At 43.9% G+C, this 24810-nt stretch overlaps 1 protein-coding gene across 3 annotated transcripts in view; it reads right to left on the bottom strand.

Annotated features, from left to right (window-relative positions):
- The window catches only part of TNR (tenascin R), a 430410-nt gene that overhangs the window by 80969 nt on the left and 324631 nt on the right, over positions 1-24810 (bottom strand). The window contains exons 3-5 of one of the 3 annotated variants that reach the window (XM_003824687.6): positions 9687-10248; positions 6618-7094; positions 313-576 (exon numbers count right to left, since the gene is read on the bottom strand). In XM_003824687.6, coding sequence (XP_003824735.1) covers positions 313-576; positions 6618-7094; positions 9687-10185 — 1240 coding nt within the window. In that variant the 5' untranslated portion in view covers positions 10186-10248. Of the gene's footprint in view, positions 1-312; positions 577-6617; positions 7095-9686; positions 10249-24810 lie in introns of those variants that run through there. The other 2 variants (XM_034941169.3, XM_057302028.2) reach the window with 2 other exon arrangements.

Raw genomic sequence — 24810 nt, 5'->3', positions numbered from 1 at the left:
GTCTTACACTTTCCTTGACTTCTAATCAGAATCTAGCTTATAACAAGCCAGTACTCCATAATTAAAGTACTTTTTGTCCTTTTGGTTCTATAATTTATGAAAGCTGCCTGAATTTGGAAACTCTCTTAATCGAAAGTGCCTTTTTAATGATGTACCCTTTCTAAATGGGTCACATCTCTAGCCCTTCCCCTCAAGGGCAATAACTATTCCAGGCATCCCTGAAGAACTAAGAAAAGACGCTACTATCATGAATGCCCATGATCTCATGTAGGAGAAAAGAAAAATGAAGCAGGACGGGGAAATGGTACGTACGGGTGGCCACCTTGGCAGTGATGGGAAGGCTGAGGATGTTGCTAATGACAGCGTAGACGCTGATGTTGTAGGTGAGACCTGGCTCCAGCTCCGTGATGGTGACACCACTCCAATCTCCAGGCACCCGCTGCTGGAGCTGGAGGCCCCCCAGGGCCGTCGGCTGGTAAGAGATCACATATTCCGTCACTGCCATCGGCCCGTCCCATTCCAGCTCAATGGACCTGTCGCTGATACCAGCCACTCGCAAGTCCTCTGGAGGGGCAACTACCGGGAGGCAATACACAGATAGCATGAGCTCAGAGGATTGCCTTCCCCATCCTGGACTCAACTTTCTTCCTCACATCTCACCCCCCATGCCATGTCTATATGTTCTGCTGGGCTCAATGGCTTTAAGTGATTTGTAACTTCCTTTGTGAGCAGGCTCTTGTCTTTTTGGTGCTTAGTACCCCAATCTCTATAAGGTCATGAACATGCACTGGAGCCAGCTCCTACTGGCTTGTAAATGCTGATTGTCAAATTTTCAGGACTGTTTCAAGACTGTCGTTGAATACAGCCATTATTAAAGATTCAATTTTATAACCTAATACTTAAGTAAATTATATTAAAAATAAAGGTAATAGATATTCAAAATTTATCACTCTCAAATTATTTGACTACATTTTACTATTATGTATACCTTTAAGATAATTTATGTGTACTCTGTCTGGTGAAAATATTCTATGATTGTACTCTACTACACATCTGTTTCCAGCTCCATGTTTACTGACGTCATGTTGGTAATTGAAATTGGCCATGGAGAGAGTATTTACATCATGGAAACTGGCAAATGCTACACAACCGGGCTTTTAAATTTTTTTCCTTTAGAGAGCCAGGTTGTTAGATATTTAACAGCACACCGCTGGCCAAAATTTTTGGTGGTTTAATAAGTTATCGTCATCAGATTACCCTGGGAGCCAATATCTGATTTGGCAAGTGGAAATAAAGACTCATTCCTGATTATCTTGCTAATTATGAGAAGCCAAAACAGTAAGTCCTGGATACCATGGTCTGATGAAGACACTCAACAGCCCATTATTGTAGAATTTTCCCTTTTAAAGACCACTTATGTTCTGAAAGAAATCTAGCTTGTGTTAAACTAATTTTTATTAGCCTCAATCTTGGAGATGATGATGATAAAAAAACATTCTTGAGGACTTTGCTTTACTTTCTTCTGATTTCTCAAATGCTACTTGGAGTCACCAAAGGGTAAAACACATAGAAATAGACTTTTGTGTATCGTCTTGGAAAATGAAGATTCACCAGTGTTGTGGCCATTAAATAATTAAGCCTTTAAGACTAACTAGGAGGCTAACTCCAGTGTGTCTGTAATTAGACCTGCCCATAGATTAAATCAAAGATCAAGCCAATATTTAAATGGTCATTATTAACTTATAAATTTATATGTAGTGGAGGCTTCGATGAGTTTAAGAGTTGTCATAGGTTTTGAATTTCTCCCCTGGGTAATCTCACCCCTCCCCTTTACAACCAGGTAGGCTGAGGCCAGCTGTGTTTTGCTGGACCTTGTGAGTGGAGAGTGCTGTCTCCTCATTGTACTCACATGTGCACCCTCAAATCCTCAGCAAAGACAGAGACACAAGGAAACCTTTAACAGATCCAAGACTCACAGGATAGAATCAGCAGCATATATATGCACTGCTGGACATTTGCTTCAATTACTTTTGCCTAAAACCATTCATTGAATAAAACAGTCTAGAAAGCAGAGCTTCTTGAGGATGGCAAATGTTGACCAAAACAAAAATTAAAAAAAAATTTTGTTTAAAATTTATAAAACTCAAGAAGTGTAAACGAAATTTAAATAAGCTTTCAAATGATGTTTTATAAACTGTATCACCTATAGTTTTGACCTTATTAAAGCTTTGAATTTCACTAAAACCTTTGGGACAACCTATATAACACATACAGAATGACTCCTAGGCCATGAGAAGAAGAGTTGATATTTAGAACCTGTCAGGATTTTGCATGATTATACTGAGCACTTATTATGCACCAGGTACAATGCTAACCACTTTTACGTAGATTATTTCAATTCATCCTCTCACCAACACCATGGGATTAAGGTATCATTATTACTACCATTTTATAGATGACGAAATTGGGCCACACAGTCAGCCAACATAGAAGCTAGGATTAGAATGCAGGCAGAATGACTATAAACCTTCTTAGCCAATATACAATACCACTTTACATTTATATAGCATTTCACAGTCTATAAACTATTTTCATATATACCATCTAACAAGAATTTAAAAAAATATTTAGTAGCAGTCATATGAGGTAGTTCATGTAGAGATAATTATCCCAGCTTTACCAATGAGGAAACTGAATCCCAGGTTAAGGGATGTGCCAAAAGTCAGAGTGGGTCATAGCAGAACTGACTGTCAGACCCTGATGTTCTACAGTTTTCATTCTTTCCCCTACAATTTAGACAGCAGGTTACAGATTGCGCAAGATGCCTCCTTTCATTTATACATGGTGTCCCAAAGTAAACTATATTAGGAATAATTCAGACGATCTTAATAGGTGTGATCTCTAGACTGGTGCTCATCCTACAGGTAAGAAAATTCTTTTTAAACAGGTTCTCTAGTGCCTGTCTCCTGTGATTCAACACATTAACTCCAGGTTTCCTATGCAGGACTTCTGTCAAAGTGGCAGAAATGGCCACTCCAAATTTCAAGTCACCAGCAATTCTTAGGGCATTTGGAACAAATCAGTGTATTCCTTTTTGCTTCCTTCTTCAAAGCTAATATTAACAATAGAGGGTGATCTAAGAAGAGCATTTTGGGATTTTAAAGCAAAAAAAAGAGGTGCAGAAGGATTTTTAAAAAAATCTTGGCAACTTAGCTTGAGGCCTGAGCCTGGTGGTAAAGTTGCCTACACTTCTGAATGAGAAAGCAGGAACTGGCATCATTCCTCGTGGAAGTGGTCTTGACAATGGTGGCTCAATGGAGGAGACCACCACCACTTTCACTCTAACTTAGCAGCAACTATGTACACTAGGCATCAGTAATCCTTATAAAAGAAAATTATATTGAACTGTACTGCAAACAATCAAAGAGCCTCATGCCTTAATTCAATGAATTCACGGTGGGTGCAAAGTATTCTTAGCCTTACTTTCTTTGGGGTGTCAACTTTGAAACTTGAGGAAGAGCATGCTGTTAAAGAGGAATAAACTGTGGCTTGAGGAATCAGGGTTGCTTATCTGCAAAGATGCCATGCTGTTTCCTCTTTAGATTTTGCATAAATGTTGCACTTATGTGGTGAGAGCAGTTGAAATTAGTTCCATGATGTGTCTTACTCCAAAGAGTAAGTGGTTTCGGGTTCCAAAGGTTGGGCTGGCTGCAGTCCTGACAGAGCAGAGGCTGACACTGATGAATCTCCGCAGGTCTGACTGAAGTCCAGGAAACAGCTTTCTGGATTGTCTCAAGACCCTGTTCTGATGGTTCTTTTATCCTGCTGGCTCCGGGGGAGTTTTGGCCAGCTCCCTGGCCAGCCCCAGCACTAACCACCATCACTGGGGACAGATGTGGACAAATGGTTGAATGTGCTTTTCCACCCTACCTCTGACATCTCATTTTTTTAATCATGTGATGGAGCTCAGCTTTCATATCAAAAGGCTACTTCTTTGTGTATATAGCTTTAAAATTTTTATTTTTCAATTCTATTCTACTTTGCATTCCAGAGAAGATAAAAGAGTGCTAGAAGCTGGTAGGAGACCAGGATTCTTTTTCTTACTCCGCCATTAATTAGCTGTCTGGCTCTGGGAAAATCTGTCTCACTGACTGCTGCTTTTTAAATCTGTAAAATGAGAAGCTTCTTTCTAAGGCCTGTTTTAAGTTCTCATATTCATGAATGTTTTGTTCTATTATCTGTACATGGGCAGAGAATGGAGGCAGAAGTCTTGAGATTTTGTCCCTTGGCACACTATGAGGATAGATCAAGGCTAGGAGTCAAATGTAGTGACCTTGGCAACACTATTCAATTGTGCTCAAGTGCTGCAGACCTAGGGGGCCTCAGAATGCAGTCCACACAATGGGCAGCTATTTTCTACGCCCTTGCCAAAGAGAAAAGAATGCCCTATAAGGAAGTATCTTTTGTGGCTCTCAGTGTTTTCACCTTCCTAACCCTTCTCTCTCCTCTCCTCAGTCCTGTGGGCAATGGGAACATCGTGCTGTGGTGTGTGCTCCCGGCCAGGAACGTCAAACAGTGGATAAATAGCCCCTTCTCCTACAGTCTTTTCACAAAGAGCAAGCAAAGGAGCACTTTAGATAATGACCTAGATACTTCTCTGGAAGAGACCTGTAGCACTTGGTTTAAAAAGCAGGCCTTAAGAGCAGACCTCCTGCAAATGAGTGGTGGCTCTAGGGTTGCTATAGAAACAGATGGAGATTATGCAACTGTCCTTCTTCACATGCTTTGGGAACCTGTAAAGTAATTTATCTGGGCCTATTGAAGTGTTCCTCAAGCAGCACAGAGGTACCATGTCAGAGATAATGTGCTCATAGTTTGGACTCAACCCAGTTGTAGCTATGCTAGCAGCTGCTGTGTCTTCCCTGAGGTAGCCAGGAGGGTTCAGTGTAAGTCCTGGATTAGATCAAGATTTTGTTTGCAAATGAACCTATCCCTGTAGAAAGGCAGGGTCAAGAATATGACAGGTATGTCCAGACCGCCAAAGAGTAAGTCTACTAAGAAGCATGTGCGCTACAGAATAGCATTAACACAGCGATGGCCCACACTGACCCTGGGTGTCCTCCAGATGGGGTCTCATGGAGCCTGATCCCCTGGATGGGAACTGGAGCCATGTGTCAGCCTGGCTTCCCAGAAGGTGCCTAGTGACTTTGGATTCAGAAACAATAAGGCTTAACTTCTGCTTGAATTTCACTTTGGGATAATTGGTGTGGTGACAATATTTTAAGAAAGATATTTCAATTCAGTAAACAAAATTGGGAGGCTAAATGAAATAATTGGATATGGAAAAAATTAAGGAACATTAAATTTTTTTCCCTAAGCACAGTGCATTATTGTTGTTTTTCTTTTCATTATTACCATTGATTTTTGAAAATAATTTAAGTTGAAGTTACATGTGCGGGAACATTGCCTGCCACGTAGGAGTGAGTAACTCTGGCTTACAGAAGGCTGGTGAATCCGGCTTACCAGGCTTTCCCCCTCAAACTGATGTCACATGACTTATCAGCAAATTCCTAAAATTGCTCCATTAGAAGGTTTAAAATGTTTGTTTGTTGTTATTTATTTTAAATAATCCCAGTGGGCTCTCTGAGCCCTGAATGGAAAAGACCAACCACTTAATCTGTACTGTTTAAAACATAAACAAATGTTTATGTTTTACATAAACAAAACAGTATGAGCAGTAGTCACTGATTTAGTCAGAAGAGGATGAGCTATAGTGAAATAATAAACATAATCTGATTTGCATAAAAAAGGGAATCAGCCCCAATGAGATACTTTTTTTTTTTTTCTCACTGTTGGGTTTAGATCCCCATTTTAGTACATCATCCTTCTATCAGCTTTGACAGTGTAGACTATACATAGAGTTGGCTCTAATTTGCTAGATAGTCATCTGGAACAAAGTGAGTCATACTCTTAATATTCTGTACTAATTGTTAGCATGTTAGCTGTTGCCCAATGTCCTTAGTACTTTATTCCTGTTTAGATTTAAGTCCTTGTCTAAAAACACTCTGCCCCACTGGAATCACTTCATAAATTAATAACATCTTGCAATCTGTAAGCTCCAAGGTAATCAGAGAGCCTCACAGACCAACCACCATCTCTTGCAGTAGCATTGTGGAAGGCATTCCTGGAATATGGCAACTGGTGAGGGAGATAATTTTGAGCAGGTGGAGCACTTGGGATCCCTCAGAGTTAGAGAATGGCCTTGCCTAAGGTGGTCCCATGACTTCACTGTCTACCCTCCCCCACTTCAAGGGCAATGAAGTGTTGTCATCATTGTTCCCACTACCTTTTTCCTAGTCTCAGGGGTAACAATCCAGCTCTCAGCCTGAACTTGACCTTTTCCTATTTCCACTCTTTATCCCCTTTAATCTGCCTCATCAATTGTTATTGACTCAAGAACTCAGCTCTCTTGGAAAGCAAATGAGTACAACTCAATTGAGAATTATTTTGCCTAAACTTCACTTTCTCACTCGTCTTTCTTCCCAAGCTAACTGGAGGCATCCAGCTAGTTTGCTGGACCACCCTTGCCAAACACCCCAGAGAGTTCCCCTGCCTACCTGCTGAGCAGTCAGGGCCCTGGTAGCCCTCTTCACAGACGCAGAGCCCCTCCTCACATTGTCCTCGCCCACTGCAGGCATTCAGACACTGCCGCTGGCCGCAGTCCTCACCAACGTAGCCCTCCTCGCATAAACAGGTACCGTTGGCACATCTCCCCTTCCCCGAACAGTCCCCAGGGCACCTCAGTTCCCTGCAGTCCTCGCCAGTGTAGGGCTCTTCACAGACACACTCCCCGTCCACGCAGAGCCCCCGGGAGCTGCAGTCTGTTGGGCACCGGAGTTCGGAACAGTCATCCCCGCTGTACTCGCTGTCACAGATGCACTGGCCATCCACACACACCCCCCGGCTGGAGCAACCCAGCGGGCAGTAGGGCTCCGAGCAATTCTTGCCAAACCAGCCTTCGTTGCAGATGCAGCCACAGGACTCAAAGCTAAAGTTGCCGTGGCCACTGCAGTGAGGGATATAGTCCAGTTGTCCTGGAATGGTCAAGGAGAAGGTCAAAGAGCAGCAGTGGCCTCTCCTGTCAATGGTGCTGGGGAAGGATGGGCAAAGGCCTCTCTACTCATTCTCTGACCAGATTTCTGTTGCTGAGAGTGAAGCTCAACATAGTTTGGTACATATTCAATTTAATAAATATTTTCACCTAGCATGGGCTGTCTGTGCCTAGCACAGGGCTGGGGGCAAAGATGAATGAGATCTGGGCCCTTGTCCTCCAGAAGCTGACCTTTAAGGTGTCTTAGGATGGATTCCTTAGAAGTAGGTCTTTGCTAAAGATTCATGTAAAAGTGATTTATTGGAAGGTGTTCCCAGAAAAAACTGGTAGGGAAGAGTGGAAAATTGGGAAGGGAACGTGCTCAAGCCCAGGTGCATTATCAAGCCAAGTTCCAGGAGAGTCACTTGGGTTCAGTTCTGCAGGGTGCTCTGGGCAGTGCAGGTCACATCTCATTGTGGGTTAAGGTCTATGTCCCTGAGGGCATGCGAATCCCCCAGCCCCTCATTCTCTCTCTGGGCAGCCCAAGAAGTTTCCAACAAACTGAGGACAGCCTTCTCACCAGGATGCCCAGGTGCTGGCTATGGGATTTTGTGAGGGACCTAAGGGGGTATAGGCTGAGCACTGAGTCCACTGTGCAGAGAAAGGTCTTATATGTTACAAACCTGTCTCGCTGCCTCCCTGCCTGCCATCTGACTCACTCTGCTCATTCATCAAAACCCAGCTCCACGGTTACTTCAAAGGCTCCCCAGGACCTCACTCTCATTTAGTTACTGTTTGCTATGACCCCTCTGGGATTCTACGCATGTCTCTGTCCTAGACCTTACTGTGGGATAACTACAGTGGCTAATTTATCTGCCTAGCATGATTCAAGTAAACGTATTAAACAAATACAAATGGAGTACCTGCTGGCATCCTTCTTTGCACTTGGCCTTGAGGATATGAAGTCTAGTAAGTTACATCCTTGTTTAATTCTGCCACTTCATGCCGCCCCCATGAAAATATACTTTACTGACATTATTTAACTTAGCTCTTCCTTGCAGATTTTTCCCATGTTTGCCAGGGATCCTGGTGGAAGGCTGGCAAAAAGTTCACTTATAGAAGCCCCAGCTTCCTGAGCTGCAGAGTCCATGCTCATGGAAACCTAGGACTTTCCCCTATTCTCCTGCTCCATTGAAAAGACAAGCTGACTTGACCATTGTCATTGAAGCACAGGAGAACTGGACTTGCTCTTCTGTTCTGCAGATTGTTTTATTTATAGCGTTGGTTATTGGGAGGAGAAGGAGGTGAGAGGAACCCATGAAATATTTTAGTCCTCAGTGACTGCCTCTAGACTTGCTGTGTCTCAGGGTGAATGTGTCAGGTACCCCTCTGCAGCTGCGGGCCATCCAGGCTCTGTTAAAATTTCACTCTGCCACCTCCAGCTTTCATCCCCGTGAAAGCCTTGAGATCATGGATCCTATAGAGGTGAGTGCTTGAACTTAAGAAAAATGCCTCTTGTCATCAAAGAACTGAATTGCATGGGGTCTAAGGTACCTTTTGGGAGAGAAAACCTGTGCACGAAGGGGTACAGATGCAGTTCCCACTCACTGGCGTCAGCCGATAATAGCTGTTGCTTATACGGTACTTACAGAAGCCAGGCTGACATCTGAATAGGTGCTTTTGTTAATAACTTCTTGTTGCTCTAGTCTAGCACCATTTGTAGATGAGGAAAGGAAGGCACAGATATGGAACTGCTTAGGTCATCAGCTAGGAAGCAGTAGAGCCAGGACCTGAACTTGGGAATTCTGACTCTGAAGACTTAATTATGTCTTGCAGAGAGGTAAAGATAACTCATAAGGGTTACTAATTAGGGGGTGGGCAATGTTAGAAGTAAATCCCCTGAGATTTCAGCCTTTTGGAGGGTGCACTAAGTTGTGTGAGTGTGTTGTGTGTGAGAGCATGCGTGTGTGCATGCGTGAGAGAGTATGTGTGTGTGTGAGAGAGAGAGTGTGTGTGTGTGTGTGTGTGTGCATATGCTTCTGTGTGCTTTTTGAGGGGGCAGGGGCTAAAGCTTCCATCTCACTGGAGAAGATGGGGATAGGTCCTCTGCGACCTTAATGACTATCATCTACTCAGATGGGAGAAAGGCTGCGATTGAGTGAACAGAGCGTCTGCATTCTCTAGTCCCTCAGGTTAACATGGATAGATATCAATTCAACAGCCTGTGAAAACCAAAGATGAAAGAAGACAGACATCAAATTCCCTGCTCGCCATCGAAGTTGTTGTGCTGAACCAATGAACCATTACCTGACTCATCCCCCCAAAATCAGGTTAATGTATTTCAAACTGGCTATGCAGTGTAGAAAATCCCTGAACTGAATCCCTCGGGGAAGAACTGCATTTAGATCTTAGAGACACATTAACCGGCAGCTACAGACTAGGACACTTTTTTCCTTTGATCGTGTGAAGAGATGCCGGGGTTTTGCTGGGAGTGCGTTTTTGCTGGAAGTGCATTGGTCCTTCTTGTTCACTCTCCCTCTCTGCTCAGCCCTCTCCTTCCCCTCCTGAGACCACGCTGCGAGCTCCCGGACTCTACCTGTGGCAGCACTTTCTTGGCAGCAGTTGGCGTTGCACTGGTCTCGCAGCACCGACACCTCCCTCTCCAGCATCTCGATCCGGCTCAGCAGCTCCTGCAGCACCTGGGCTGAACTGGCACATGGACAGGCCTTTTTGGGGAAGTTGATCCTGTGTGTAAAGGTGACCTGGCTCTCGTGGTCTGAGGTCTGGCCCATGTACTCTCCCAGAGTCTCATCTTCTGCACTCACCTCCTGCTCAGCAGAGGCCTCTAGCCCTGAGGAGCAGAGGCTGTCCAAGGGCACGTTAATGTTGTACACGTGGTTGAAGACCACAGGCTGCTCTTTGCTGGATGTGTTGTAGTTGGCAATGCCTCCCTCCTCCTCCACTGACTGTCTCTGGACCCTTTCTGTGGTGACCTCCAGCTGACACTCTGAAGGCTTGATCATGGAGCCCAGAAGGATCAGGTTGACGCCAATGAGCATGTTCTTCAGAACCACTGTTTCCCCATCTGCCCCCATCCTCTCAGCCAGAGATCTGGGTTCAGGACCAGCCTGCAGCACACAGCATGGAGTTGTGGGAATCTGCAACGGAAACCAAGGAAAGAGACAACCTCTGAGACCTATGCCTTGGCACCATGGCTCTGCACAAGCCTACAAATCTCAGGAGTAGGCAGCCAGAGATTTTCAAGGGGGGCGTCAGGAAGGGACAGTGGCTGCCAATGTCATAAAGGCCCAGGACTTTGTTCCTTAAAGGACTGGACCCCTGAAAATGGACACTGCTTCTGCATACTATTTTGTTTTCTCAAAAGGCTTATCTAGAACACACAGGTCTGGTCCCACAGTGGGCAAATGGTTCTTGGAGGAAACATGAGGGCTGGGGGCTGGGGCCCTGTGGATGGGCTGTTCCTCTGAGGAGAACTCAGAGTTTCTTTTCACTTCTAGGTGAGAAATTGGACCAGGGAGCCTTGGGTGTCCTCTCCTATTTCCCCAGATATTTATTGCAAAGGGACTCTGCCAGCCACTTCAAAATAACTTCATGAGCTCCTCTCAGCTCATCTATCCATACAAGTTGTCTTCCGAATAACCAGCCAGGTAAATAATATAGTTCCAGGTAATTGTGATTGTTAATAATCCTTGGGTACATTTGTGATTATCTAGGGCTGTGTGAGCTGAACTTTCTTTTAATCTTCTTGTCAGTATAGTCCTCATGCTCTGTGACCACCAGGTGCTTTTCTTCCAAGTTCCTGTTTAAATTGGTAAAATAATGAATTAGCTCCTCTGCTGGTTACCTAGTCACCAAGAACCATAGAGTACAATAAACTCACTGGGATGCAAATCAGTTTTACAGAAATTTTATTCCTTTTGTATTCTCTATGCAAAACAGAAAAGAGATTTACAAAACTTGGTTCTAAAAGTTAGAGCTACTAAGAAGATTAAGGACTAAGGGACCAAGTGAGTGTGACTATGCGTCGGAGAAGAAGGTCACAACTAGGATTTACTGTATTTGCACTCAGCACAGACTGTGCTGTGCCCCTCACACAGGAGCCTACATGACCCTCAGGACAACCTTATGATGGGTCACTATGAATAGCCCCATCTTCTAATGGAGGAAGTTCTTCCAAGAGAGGTTAAGATTTGAATGCAGGTCTGACTCCAAAACCTGTGTTATCAGTTACTATGTCCCAGGGCTTTTCTTGAAAAGAGTGTTCAATTTTCTCTTGTCTTTGATGGAAACTGTGTAATTTCTAAGATCTTCCCAGGAATATCGCGATTAGAAAATTTTGCTAGGGTCAGATTCAATGTTCTTTTCTCCATGAGCATTTGTCTCTCATCTTTTCCCTCCTGCCTCCTCTGCTATTCTCCCAAATGCAGGCTGAATTCATGTCCCTCTCTTCCAGGCCCCACTTCTGACAGCACTTGCCATGCTAGACCGTGGGTTTCCTTTGCTTGCTTCTCCCCACCTGGACTGCTAAGTCCTTGTCGGTCAGACCATGTCTTATCTGCAATGTGTGACCGTCGCTTCAGGACGGCGAGAGTGCTGAGTGCATAGTTGTTGAATAAGTGGATAAGTAGATCCCTGGAAGGATGGAAAGATGAATTCATGAGAAAATGCTCAGTGAGCAAAAGGTTAAATCATTCTCCAACTAATTTAATCCCTCTCCGTTATCCTCAAGTTAGATACTGGTCTGTTCAATTTCAGTTCTGAAAAAATGCCTGATGGTTGATTTTATTAGGAGTAACCTGTATTAGTGCCTAGTATAAAATCATGCCTTATTATTCAGCCCTTGCATTATATACTAGACTATAGTCTGTCCCTGCTTCCAATATGGACAGGGAGCAGACCAGAGCAGAGCTGTTGAGACTATAGACTCTGGAGCCTATAGAGTCTCTGTTTAGGTTCAAGCCTCAGCTCTTTCATTTTGTAGCTGTGGGAAGATCACTTAAGCTCTCTGTGCCTCAGTTTCACTTACCCTCTCTGTGCCTCAGTTTCTCTATCTATAAAGTGGAGATAATAATGGTACTTATCTTACCAGGTTGGAGGGCTAATGGAATTATTATCTGTATAATATTCACCCAGAACCTGGCATTAACTAACATAAATAAATATTGTTTGCAGACAAGTGGAATAATTGTTCCAGTTCTTCCCCTAGTCAAGGACTTCCCTGAAATCGCTGGAACATATGAAATGTGTTATCCATTTGTGGACAGCAGAAAAGCCCAATCCTTAACACAGCCTTATCCAAAGATGGGTGAGATCCTTGGAGCAATGTGGGAAATGATGATCTGTTGGTCACTTCCAGACAAGGTAAATAAACCTTGGGGATAGGTAGAGTGACATGTTGGAATCATATTGCCCTCCTAACTGTAAGCTCCTAAAGCCGCCTCTCATCCAAAGCTCTACTTGCCTTCTCACTTTCAGGTTCTGTAGGCGTGATTTTCTTGAGCATCACTTCTACCCTCCTATCATTGAAAGTCTCCAGAAACAGCTCTGCTATCAGTCATTTACACACAGACGGGGTCTTGGCTATCTTTCTCATTGAACCCAAGTTTGTTTATCTGATCCATGTGGATATTGCTAAATAACTTTTTCTTCTGGGAATTGGAAAATGATCACATAACACCCCGTAGCACATAACAGCTTTTTTGCACATAGTTGACACTCAAAATAAGTGAATGAATAAATGACATTATCAACGAAAAGGAAGACAAGTGACAGGGAAATTAAGAGAGAAAAACGTTAGGTCCTACACTTTTAGGTCCAAAGTGACAGCTACACAATTACATAGAGGGGGAAAGGTACAGCTTTATGTGTAAAAAACACTAAATACTTTAGTCGATAACTAAACTTGCTATGAGTTGGTCAACGGTGTGATTTTTGTAACTCCCGAAATCTTATTCAAATGTAGGTCTTATTAATTAAAATATAGGATAAAAGATAGACAAGGGTCTATGTTGTTCTACTCTTTACTGCACTGATTATTGATCACTTCTAGGTGCCTGGGATGTTGAAGGGACTCAAAATCCTATAATATGAGAGGGATAAGTTTAGCATTTTGGCCCAAAGATGTAAAGACTCAGGGGGTACATTTATTCATTTATCATTCATTCATTTGACAGATATTTATTAAGTACCTATTATATGCTGGTCTTTTTCTTTATAGAAGTTGCATTCAAATGTGTGTGGGTGGGTGGGTTGGGCATATAAATAAATACCACAGACAATTATATATGTCATATATAATGTATTATATAATAGAAATTATGTGACATTTAACATGTGATAATGCAACACACATGAGTTTGTGTTTGTGTCAGGAAGTGGTAACTGCTATGGAGGGAGCAGGGGTGTTAACAGGGCAGGTCGACATTGTATGGGGCGTGGTCAGGACAGGCTTCTCTGATAAGCTGACAGCTGAGAGGACACCCGACAGAAGTGGGGTAGTGAGCTGAATAGATAGTGAGGGAACAGTGAGTTCGAGTCTCTGAGGCAGGGGCCGGCCTGGTGAATTTGAGACATAGTGTGGCTGGGGCCAAATGAACAAGGGAGCCCTGTGGGGAGATAAGGTCAGAGAAGTAGTGGGGGCCAGGTCATGCCCAGCCGTGTAAACCCCTGTAAGTTATTTGGCTTTTACACTGGATAGATGGTCACTGTTCTCAAATGCATTCACATATCAAACATGTATTATGCCCTAACCTGTCCTTGAGAAACTCTCATTTTCATGGAGGAGATGAAAACACAAGCAAATATAATGACAATGCAATGTGATAATTACCATGGCTAACAAATACATCAGCTGCTCTGAGAAGGCTGGAGGAGATGCTAGCAACTCTGCCGGGGGCTGCAGGGAGGGGTATGCAAAGTGGGTGGGGTGGCCATCAGTGCCGTTTGCCAAATATTTCTGGCCTGGCTTTCCAGGACTGCATCTTCCAGCCCTGTCTTGGTTAGGTGAGGCCATGGCACTAGTTCTGGCTTATGAATTGTGAGAGGAAGTGGTGTGTGTCTTTTCTGGGCTGGTACGTTAACATTGCTGATGGGAGACACCCTAGAGCTTTCTCTCTCTGGAGGTGACTGGCAGAGTTCAAGATGGTGGCTGCTCTGCTCTGTCAGCCTGGGCCTCTGAGTGACCACAGAGTTTTCTGCTGACTCACAGTGGACATGTCATGTGAGAACATGTCATGTGAGAAATAATCTTTTGGTGTTTGAAGCCCAGATTTGGGGATTGCTTTTTCCCACCACGTAACCTACCCTATCAGGGGATAATACCAAACTTGACTTTAATGGATTATTCTTTAGGTGGAGAAGGCCAAAGTTCATTTCACACAGAAGAACTTACATTTGCTAAAACTATGATATGTGCAAGAGCATGGCTTGTTCGATGAATGCAAATATTTGAAGGGTTGTAAAATGCTAAGTATATGGCAAAAGGTCCCAGGGAAGTGGTTTCCACCAAATGGGAGAATCTACAAGGAAACAGATTTTAGCTCAAAATACAGACTAGCATTGCTAATAATGAAAGTTACCTGGGTGTCATGGTAAGTAGTGACTTCCTGGTCACTGGAAGTGTTCAGGTACAAGCGGAATCACAACTTAATGAGAGTGTCGAAGAGGGGATGTTAAGCATCAGATGAGCGATTGGGCTAGAACGAACATTGAGGTCTTCTCTTTCCTGATACTTTATAAATTCTTGGTCTTAGTGGGTTTTGAGGAGCTAACCCACTATAATATGGCATTAGTTCCCTAGGGTTGCTGTAACAAATAATCACAAACTGAGTGGCTTAAAACAACAGAACTATATTCTCTCATAGTTCTGGTGGCAGAAGTCCAAAGTCAGGCATCAGCAGGGTTGATTCTTCCCTAGGTCTCTGAGACAGAATCTGCCCCATGCCCCTCTCCCAGCTGCTGGTGGCTGCTAGCATCCCATGCCATTCCTCTGCTTATAGATGCATCACTCCCGTCTGTGCCTCTGTCTGTGCACTGTGTTCTCCTTGTTTCTTCATATGGTTGTCTTCTTAAAAGTACAGCAGTCACAATGGATTAGAGGAACCACTCTACTCCAGTATGATCTCATCTTAACTTCATTACTTATAACTGCAATGACCCTATTTCCAAATAAGGTTACATTCTGAGGTTCTGGGGTTAGGACTTCAACACGTCTTCTTTGGAAAGCGGGGACACAATTCAGCCCATAACAAATACTAGTAGTAATTGGGTCAAGCTAAGCATTTTCCTTGTATTATTTTATTTATTTCTCACAGCAACCTAAAAGCTACAGAACAGTGATATTTAGGAGTCAAGATATTTAGTGACTGGTATGGTTTGGGCTGCAACCAATCAGAATGGGGCATCAGTCAATCAGACTTGCTGCAGACAACCAGCAGGGCCCTATGGTGATTTTCCTGTGATGGTAGGTCCTCTTTCTATCTCCATTATTTAAGATGAAGAAAATCAATCTCAGGAAAGGCCAAAGGATTTGACCAAGATTGCACAGTTAATGAGCAGATGAGCCAAGACTGAACCCAGATTTTGCTGACCACGGTCTGTGCTCTTAGTGGCTGTTTTCCAGCCAGCTTTAATTAGGGTCTTCATACTAATTTCATGAAAAGACTTAGAGCTCTTACAAGTCAACACTCTTCTCCCCCTGGGTTCAGATTTAGGACTTCCTGACAGTGATGACTTTGAGATTAATGTTTTCTCCACCAATCCAAGCGATCTCCCCAGAAATTGCTTCAGTCTCTCCTCCTTGAGAGGAGGCTTGTTTGATGGCTCTTTATTTAAAAGTCTCCAGCCTCTATAGTGTCCCCCAAATCAGGAGCAATTGTAACCCAGTAAACCTTGATCCTAGAGGAGCTGGGTGACATTTTCTAAACTTGTCATTTTTCCAGAACAATTCTCCACCGAGCCAGCAGTTACAGAAGCCCATGGCCTTTCATGGACTCCCTCTGGCTTCATTCACTTCTCTGAGATCCCCCAATGTGTCCCGCACTCCAGCTCCACCCAAGGGATGGATGATAATCCACCCCTTGTCACACCACCATCAACCTCTCTGCTTCTCTCCTGTGCTGCTTTTCTAGGGGAAGGCAGAGAAAGAAGATAGAATGAATGGCATGAGGTGCTCCATTTTTCTCACTTTCTCTGAGGCCTGCTGAAGGGGGAAGTGAAACTAATGTTTATTAAATGCCTGCTTAATCAATGTGCCTGTAGTGTTGCTAAGCTCATGTCACTTAATTATTTCAAAGTGGATTTCTTTCTTGTGTTCCTGAAAACTTCACTTCTGGCTTTATTCTCTACTGCCACCTCCCATTCTTCTGTATTGCAAAGAATGCTGACTGTTCTGCAGGTGGCCTCTGTCTTTGGCACTTTTTTCTTTTTTTTTGAGTCAGAGTCTCACTCTGTCAGCCAGGCTGGAGTGCAGTGGCACGATCTCTGCTCACTGCAACCTCCATCTCCCAGGCTCAAGCAATTCTCCTGCCTCAGCCTCTCAAGTAGCTGGGATTATAGGCGTGTGCCACCATGCCCAGCTAATTTTTGTATTTTTAGTAGATATGGGGTTTCACCATGTTGGCCAGGCTGATCTTGAACTCCTGACCTGAGAAATCCACCTGCCTCGGCCTCCAAAAGTGTTGGGATTACAGGCATGAGCTACCGCGCTCAGCCTCTTTGGCACTTCTTAGTGATGCTGTCGGGCAGATTTTGCAGCTTGCCATGAGGAAGGCCTGGCCTAATGCTGTGGCATGTCTGGAAGTGCTGCATTGGATATGTTCATCTCCTTTAGAGAGGTCCCACTTGTTCTGGGACCCATTCTGTGTCTTTGGTATGAGGCAGTGGGTAATGTTTAAACCACATGCAAAACCTGTCTCCAAACGCAACAACTTAGAAGGCTCGAGGGGACTAGCAGAGCCTCCTCTCTGCCCTTCACTCTCTTCCTGTATCTCAGATGAGTCAAAGAGAGTAGAATGAGTAAGAGTCCAGGACTATAACCAAAATAGGCCAGTTAAAGAGATAAACTGGTGGTAGGAGAAGCAGGATGCCATGGTCTGAATGTTTGTGTCCCTCCAAAATTCATATGCTGAAATTCCCAAGAGGATGACATTAGGAGGTAAGGGCTTTGGGAGATGATTAAGTCATGATGGCAAAACCCTCATGAATGGGATTAGTGCCCTTATAAAAGACGTAGAGAGAGTTGGGCACAGTGGTTCATGCCTGTAATCTCAGCACTTTGAGAGGCCAAGGCAGGTGTATTGCTTGAGCCCAGGAGTTTGAGACCAGCCTGGGCAACATGGCGAAAGCATGCCTTTACAAAAATTACAAAAATTAGTCATGCGTGGTGGTGTGTGTCTGTAGCCCCAGCTACTTGGGAGGCTGAGGTGGGAGGGTCATTTGAGGCTGCAGTGAGCTGAGATTGTGCCAGTGCACTCCACCCTGGGTGATAGAGTAAGATCCTATCTCAAAATAAAAGAGAGGTAAGGATACTCCTTACCTGGGACTTCCCAGCTTCTAGAATGGTGAGAAATAAATTTCTTTTGCTCATAAGCCACCCAGTTTATGGTATTTTCTTTTAGCAGCCCAAGTGGACTAAGACAGGGGAAAAAGAGGGAAAAACAGAGAAGGAAGAAAAAAAAAGAGAAGGTGGAGGAGAAAAAAAATGGAAGAGTGCCAGGCTGGTGGAGAAACAGATAAGAGTTTCGCAGGTGGACTGTGAAAATATAAACCTGAGGGATGGATAATACACCCAAGGCTCAACGATACACTAACAGTTGTGAGCAAGACAGATGGTTAATGACCCTACAAATGGGAGTGCAAGAGAGTTGCAGTAATTCGATAGATTGATACTCAAGAGATCTGTGCATTTCCATTGATTCATGTCCTCCACTCCAGCTTCCTTATCAATATAATTATCATGGCCAGCACCAGAGGTGTCTCCGGGTAATTTGTAAGCGGTGGATAGCAGGATCATCCTCAAGGCTGATTTAGTGCCTTGTTAATGAGGTGCTCACTCCCCTCTAGGGAGGCCTGTGGGGAGAGACTTGGGTCACCCAGGTTGGCTGAAGCTTGTGTCCCACCTAAAGTTGTTTTTCTTTTCCTCTTCCTCCCCCACATGACCTCCTCTGACTTTTGAGGGACTGGGAGGAAGGACTGGGAAGGTGAGGAGGAAAAGAAGTAGCTAGAAGGTATCCACATGCCTTAGAGCTTTTTTCTTTTCTTTTTCTTTTTTTCCCAGAGTCAAAATGGGGTGGAAAATACCAACATGGGCCAGTGGGGCCTCAGGGAAAAAAAAAAAAGGTGCAGGAGGGAGAATGAAATGAGTGTGAAGGTTGTTGGGCAGGGAAGGAGAAGTGACCTCCTGGGGTTGGGTGGCTGGTGCTCCATTTGGATTTTCCAGCTTCTGCCATTTGTGGTCCCCACTCTGTCCTTAGGGGTGATTTATAAACCAGAACTATATCTGTGGAAAATGACACTCTTTTTTTGTGCTTTTTTTTTTTTTTGTTAGAATTCGTTTAAAAATAGTTTCCTCCCTGCCGTTGGGATGCTCTGTCACTTGGAGAAAGAGGGTAATTATGAAAGACGAGGGTGTAATGTGATTACAGCCGGCCCCATTGTGTCAGTGGAGGCAGCGCTGGGCTGCTGGGAGAACTCGGAGCCAGCTCCTCTCCATCAGCGCTGGGCCTTTATTGGGCCTGTCAGATTTCTGAAAAGAACCCGAGGGCAGAAAACTCCCAGCAGACAGGACTCCATGGCTGGCCCAGAGCTGTCAACAAGGACATGGAATGGTGTGGGAGGATGTGCTGGGCCAGCCTGGGTGCTGCCTCCCACGAGGCGCGGCTGCCCAACGCCCCTGACCACGTGCTGTTTGATGTATCCCCATGTGGGAATCTGCAGGAAGGGTCTTTGGTTCAGAACCTAATGGATCCACACTCATTTTTCAGCACATGCGGTCAGCCCAGCATGTTCGTGGCTTCGTGTCAGTGTGGATTAGGAGAAACCTCAGTGGGTGGTATATGGGACCCAGCTTCTGGTCTTGTCCTGGGGTTCTGCCTTGTACTACCTGGGAGAACTCTAATTGACATTACCTTTCACAGAGACACTCCTTCATCTGGAGAATGGGATCCTGAGTATCAATCAAGGGAATGATACCAGGGGAGTAATGAAAATATCATGATTGGAAGTGAAGATTGGAAGTGAAGGTAAGGTCAGCTAGTTTGGGGTTCCCACTTACAATACAACTGGCAAGGCTGGGCAAATCTTACTGCTGGGGGTGGGGGCGCCTATTTCTTTTTAGGCAGCTGTTGATAGAAAGTCTGTCTTGTAACTTTAGCTTTTAAATTTTATGATGCATGGACTAGGTTTCCCTATGATAAATAGAAACCTAATTTAAGTGAGAATTTATTTGATTTTTATAGGCTACAGAGAATTCTTAACATCTGTAAAGCATCTGACAATTATATATATATATATACACACACACACTATATATATAAAACACATATACAAACACACAGACACACATACACACATAAACATATTGTATATGATCCCATTTAATCCTCACAAGAATTGATGAGATTATTCCCATTTTATAGATGAGGGTATGGGAATGATTTGCCCAAGACACACAGTAAGTTAGAGCCAAACTAAGTCCTGAATCACATTTCCAGGCTCTCAGTTCAGTAGTAGACACCATAGCCTCCCTTCAGCAGCTGCCTCTATCCTTGGGAAGTAGGTAGGATATAAATAATGAATTCCTAATTAATCTACACCATTTTGGTCAGAAATTCTTCTAAGCACCTGACCTTTTGCTATCATTAATGTCTATTTTTCATCTGTGTTTCTTGAGCTTGGAGAACAGCATGTCACCATTCACTGTTCAATTATTCTTCTTGAAGAGTCATATTACCTTTCATCTTTTTCTTCTCTACATTTAATACAACTGCAAAGAAAATTTCTTTGCAGGAAAGATTGCCAGCCAGACTGTAGCCCAAGTTGATGGTTTCTGTTTCCTGCCCACACTCCTTAGAACAGATTGAGAAATTGGTTTGAAATATAAGAAGTGGGCCGGGCGCGGTGGCTCACGCCTGTAATCCCAGCACTTTGGGAGGCCGAGACAGGCAGATCACGACGTCAGGAGATCGAGACTGTCCTGGTTAACACCAGGAAACCCCGTTTCTACTAAAAATACAAAAAAGTAGCCAGGCGTGGTGGCAGGCGCCTGTAGTCCCAACTACTCGGGAGACTGAGGCAGGAGAATGGCGTGAACCCGGGAGGTGGAGCTTGCAGTGAGCCAAGATTGCGCCACTGCACTCCAGCCTGGGCTACAGAGCGAGACTCCATCTCAAAAAAAGAAAGAAAGAAAGAAAGAAAGAAAGAAAGAAAGAAAGAAAGAAAGAAAGAAAGAAAGAAAGAAGAAAGAAAGGAAGAAAGAAAGAAAGAAAGAAAGAAAGAAAGAAAGAAAGAAAGAAAGAAAGAAATCTAAGAAGTGGTCTCTTCCCTCATGGGGCTTATAATCTAGTTGAGAAGACTAGGCTAATACACATGAAACTGAAGAACAAGGCAAGCCAGTCCATTTTTATGTATTGAATTAATATTACTCATTTAAAATTAGTGTTTTAAAGGTGAGCAGAGATGAGTGTGGGAGACGTGACTGGAGAAGGCTTTGTGAAGAGATGGTATCCGAGTCCAGATGGAGGGGGATGGTGGAGGGTGGAGAGGAGTTGTGGGCAGTGGGTGGGAGAGGGGGCGGCAAAGGGTATAGAATCAACAGAGTTAACTGGAGCCCCCAGGCCAAATGAAAGGAAGTATGGCTGCTGAAGGGACCATCTGCAGTCTTCATGAAGGCTTAAAGTCGATTAACACTGAAAATAATACATACACACTTGGTGTGTGCCTGTTAGATAAGGGACTGGTCGCATATTAACGTATTAGCAGATGGACCACTGGATATCAAGCTCTGGAAACACTACTAATATGTGCTAAACATGGGCTCAGAACTTCCAAGTAATTATAACTGTAAATGTAGGAACTGATTGCTTGCTTTTTTTTTCTTAGAACATTGAAACCCTTTAGAAACAAACAAATCTTAGGAATAGTCACCTTTGAAAATTATACTCATCCACATCCAGAATACCAGATAAATTTATCTGCCCTAAAAATATCAAATGACAGATTCAAATATCAAATTCATGTTGTGTCCAATTATATAGCATAACTATATTGGAGTTGATCCTTCCAGCAGGAAGCAAATAATTGCTTTCATATATTGGATAGCCATTCATTTCTTCAGATTACTTGTGTACTAGAAGTGGCAATGTATTAAAGTTCAGCTCTAGTGATCTAAATGAGTTATTTACTTCATTGTGTACATTATGTCTTTTAGAGCATTAAATAGCACCGCCCTGACCCAAAGACTACAAGCAGGTGAATTATACCTTCTAGTGCATGAAATAACATAATTATTTTCTACCTGAAATTTGAGGAAGCTCTGAGAGTACTGGTATATGGAGCAAAACCTGCTTAATTAAATTCAGTTACACACTGATTGCATGTCAGGAACGGGACTAGGTTCCATTCTAGATGTTGAGGTCAGGATAGAGAAGTCTCAGGCGACCCCCTGTGTGACTAGGAGAAAGATATTCATATAACAAGCATAAATAGCAGGACATGAGAAGTACCATACCAGAGGTATGGGAACTTCTTCTGGGAGTCCAGCAGAAGGAGGCATTTCAACTGCAAGACTTCTCTAGAGAAAGACTAATGGAAAAGGTAGATTTTGAGCTGGGTCTTGAAGAATGAGAAAGATTTTGAAAGGAGGAGGCAATGGAAAAGGCAGTTGAGGCCGGGCGGAGTGGCTCATGCCTGTAATCCCAACATTTTGGGAGGCCAAGGCAGACGGATCACGAGGTCAGGAGATTGAGACCATTCTGGCCAACATGGTGAAACCCCATCTCTACTAAGAATACAAAAATTAGTTGGGTGTGGTGGCACACGCCTGTAATCCCAGCTACTCAGGAGGCTGAGGCATGAGAGAATTGCTTGAACCCGGGAGGCGGAGGTTGCAGTGAGCCGAGATTGTGCCGCTGCACTCCAGCCTGGTGACAGAGCGAGAGAGAGAGAGAGAAAAAAAAAGGCAGTTGAAGCAGAGTAGAGAATGAGGGGAGTCATGTTTGTAGAAGGGCTTGGTTCCTGGGATAGTACAATGTAGGGGTGATTGTATTCAGGGATGAAGTGTACTAAGAAGATGTCAGAGAGCCTTGACTGGCATTTTTAGAAATTTGCTTTGTATCTGTGTGCTTGTTGAGCCAGCAATGTTTTCAAAGCAGGGCATAACATGATTAAGAGGCCCTTTGACGTCTGCAGTTGCAATTGGCCCCAAAGATGAATTTCAACCTGAAAAACATAAAAGATTTTTTTCTTATCGCTTATCTTATTTTGCAGTTATTTAGTCAGTAAGGCTCAGATTAGCCTTCCTCATTACTTTGGAGAATGGTTCTTCAGGGTACATAATTTCTTAAATCCCCTTTCTCTCACTTTCTTGACAAAATGCATTTTGCTCTCCATTAAGTTATACTGCATCATCTTTGTTCATTATTGTTAAAAGGGGCGCCAATGGAATTCAAATGTTCTTTTATTAACTGCTAAATTTAGGATATGTATTGTAAAATATTGGACTTTTAAATGTGTTCAATCTGAATAAAGACAAGAATTGACCATTTAGCTACATGCAGCTGCCTTTCTGACAGCGTAAGAATACAGATGGCACTGACTGGGCTCTGAGGGATGTTGATAAACAGAGCACGTTTTGAGGGTTCCCAAAGTTCGTGTGGGATCCATATAGGTTATTAAAAAAACCCACTAAGGGGATGCAGAACATTTCAGGGGGTTTGGGGTTTATATCTGAAATAACTTGTGCATGGTGTCCAATTCCTCTGTGGCACGATCTCGGCTCACTGCAACCTCCGCCTCCCAGGTTCAAGCAATTCTCGTGCCTCAGCCTCCCAAGTAGTTAGGACTGCAAGTGCCCACCACCACGCCCGGCTAATTTTTATATTTTTAGTAGAGAAGGGGTTTCACCATGTTGGCCAAACTGGTCTCAAACTCCTGACCTCAGGTGATCCACCGACCTCAGCCTCCCAAAGTGCTGAAATTACAAGTGTGAGCCGCCGCACCTGGCCCCAATCCCCTTTTACTGGAGTTCTTCTTCCTTCAGCACAACTTCCCTTTCTCCCTCAGCCTTTGCAGTGCACTGCTGTGTGGGACTCCTTCTCTTGGCACACACACTCCTTGGAACTCTTCATTTGCCGCTCCAGAGCTTCACTCTTTCCCAGGAGGCTACCTTGCCCTGGAGCTTCCCATTCTGCCGAAGGGGAGCTCCACCCAGAGAGCTGTGGCGTGGAGGAGAGTCAGGCCCTCGCTGCCTCCCTGGGAGGCTGCCTGGGGCTGGCTGTGCCCCTTGGCTGAAGGGCACTGCTTCTCTCAAGGTGACCTTCTCTACACCACTGAGCAGACTCTATTTCCAGGTTTTGGTAGCCTCTCACCCACATCTCTCACCTCTTTGGGGCTCAACTTCAACGAGACCTGACCACCTGGACACAGTTCCCTCACTGACCAACCCGTGGCTGTCCTGTGCCTGTCCCTGCAGGTACCCACAGGAATCTGACTTCCTGGAGGGGCTGTTTAATCCAGATGTTTCTTCCTGTCCCCAAGTCTATTTAAAACTTACCTTCCTCTGTGACTCATTCCCTCCGTAGTCAAATGCCAAAGTGATACAAGATACAGCATTGGCAATAAATTAATGCCTTCTGAAAACCTATTTGGAAACAGGTAAGCCTTATACCATAAATAACAGTGACATTTTCATTTTTTCAACAGCCTTCAACTAACCTAACAGTGGACATGGTTCAGTGTGGCTTCATGCTGTAGCAGAGAAGAAGATTTATTGCCTGTAAAAGATTTCAACATTTTTTCTCACATTGATCTTCCTACCTTTCCCTTTTGAAAAGCACTAAAATGAGTCAGAATAACAGAACACCTGGTATTTATAGAGCTCATCTGAGTTTTCAAGGTGCTTTCATAAACATAATCACGACTGATTCCTCTACCAATTCTGTAAAGCATGTAAGGTGGGCGTATTGCTCCACTTTACAGATGAGTAAACTAAGGCTCAATCCTATGGATAACAAGCCATGAAGTTGGTAGTAAAGAAGTGCTCTGAGGGTAATGTATGCTATCTCTGAGAAATTCACAGTGTAAAAAGGAATCCAGCTCACATCTTCTTTAGTTTGGTTTTCTCACAGGGAGATTGGAAAAATACAGTGACATTTAAAAAAATAATAAAGGTGCAGGTTTATTTAATTATTTATCTTTGTGTCTCAGGAAGAATACGTTCTCTGAATTTTTTTTTAAAGTTTCAGCCTTCTACTTTCTCTGCTCTCTGGACACTTATAGTTACCTTAGTGAGCAGCTAGCTGAGGTGGGGGTGTGGGAGCTCACCAACATTGACTCCAAGCAGCAGAGCTGGACATGGGTTGAGTCTGCAGCTGAGGGCGAGATGAGAGTGAGTGAAGTCAAAGCCAGTCACTGCGGAGGGAAACTTTGCTGTTTCTCTCTATGGATTTACTCAACAATTCTCCTTCTCCAGGACTGGATCACCA

This window comes from Pan paniscus, chromosome 1 (assembly GCF_029289425.2).
Source record: "Pan paniscus chromosome 1, NHGRI_mPanPan1-v2.0_pri, whole genome shotgun sequence".
Lineage (NCBI taxonomy): Eukaryota > Metazoa > Chordata > Mammalia > Primates > Hominidae > Pan > Pan paniscus.
Note: the sequence above shows the minus strand (reverse complement) of the source record. Positions and strands in the feature narration are given on the sequence as shown.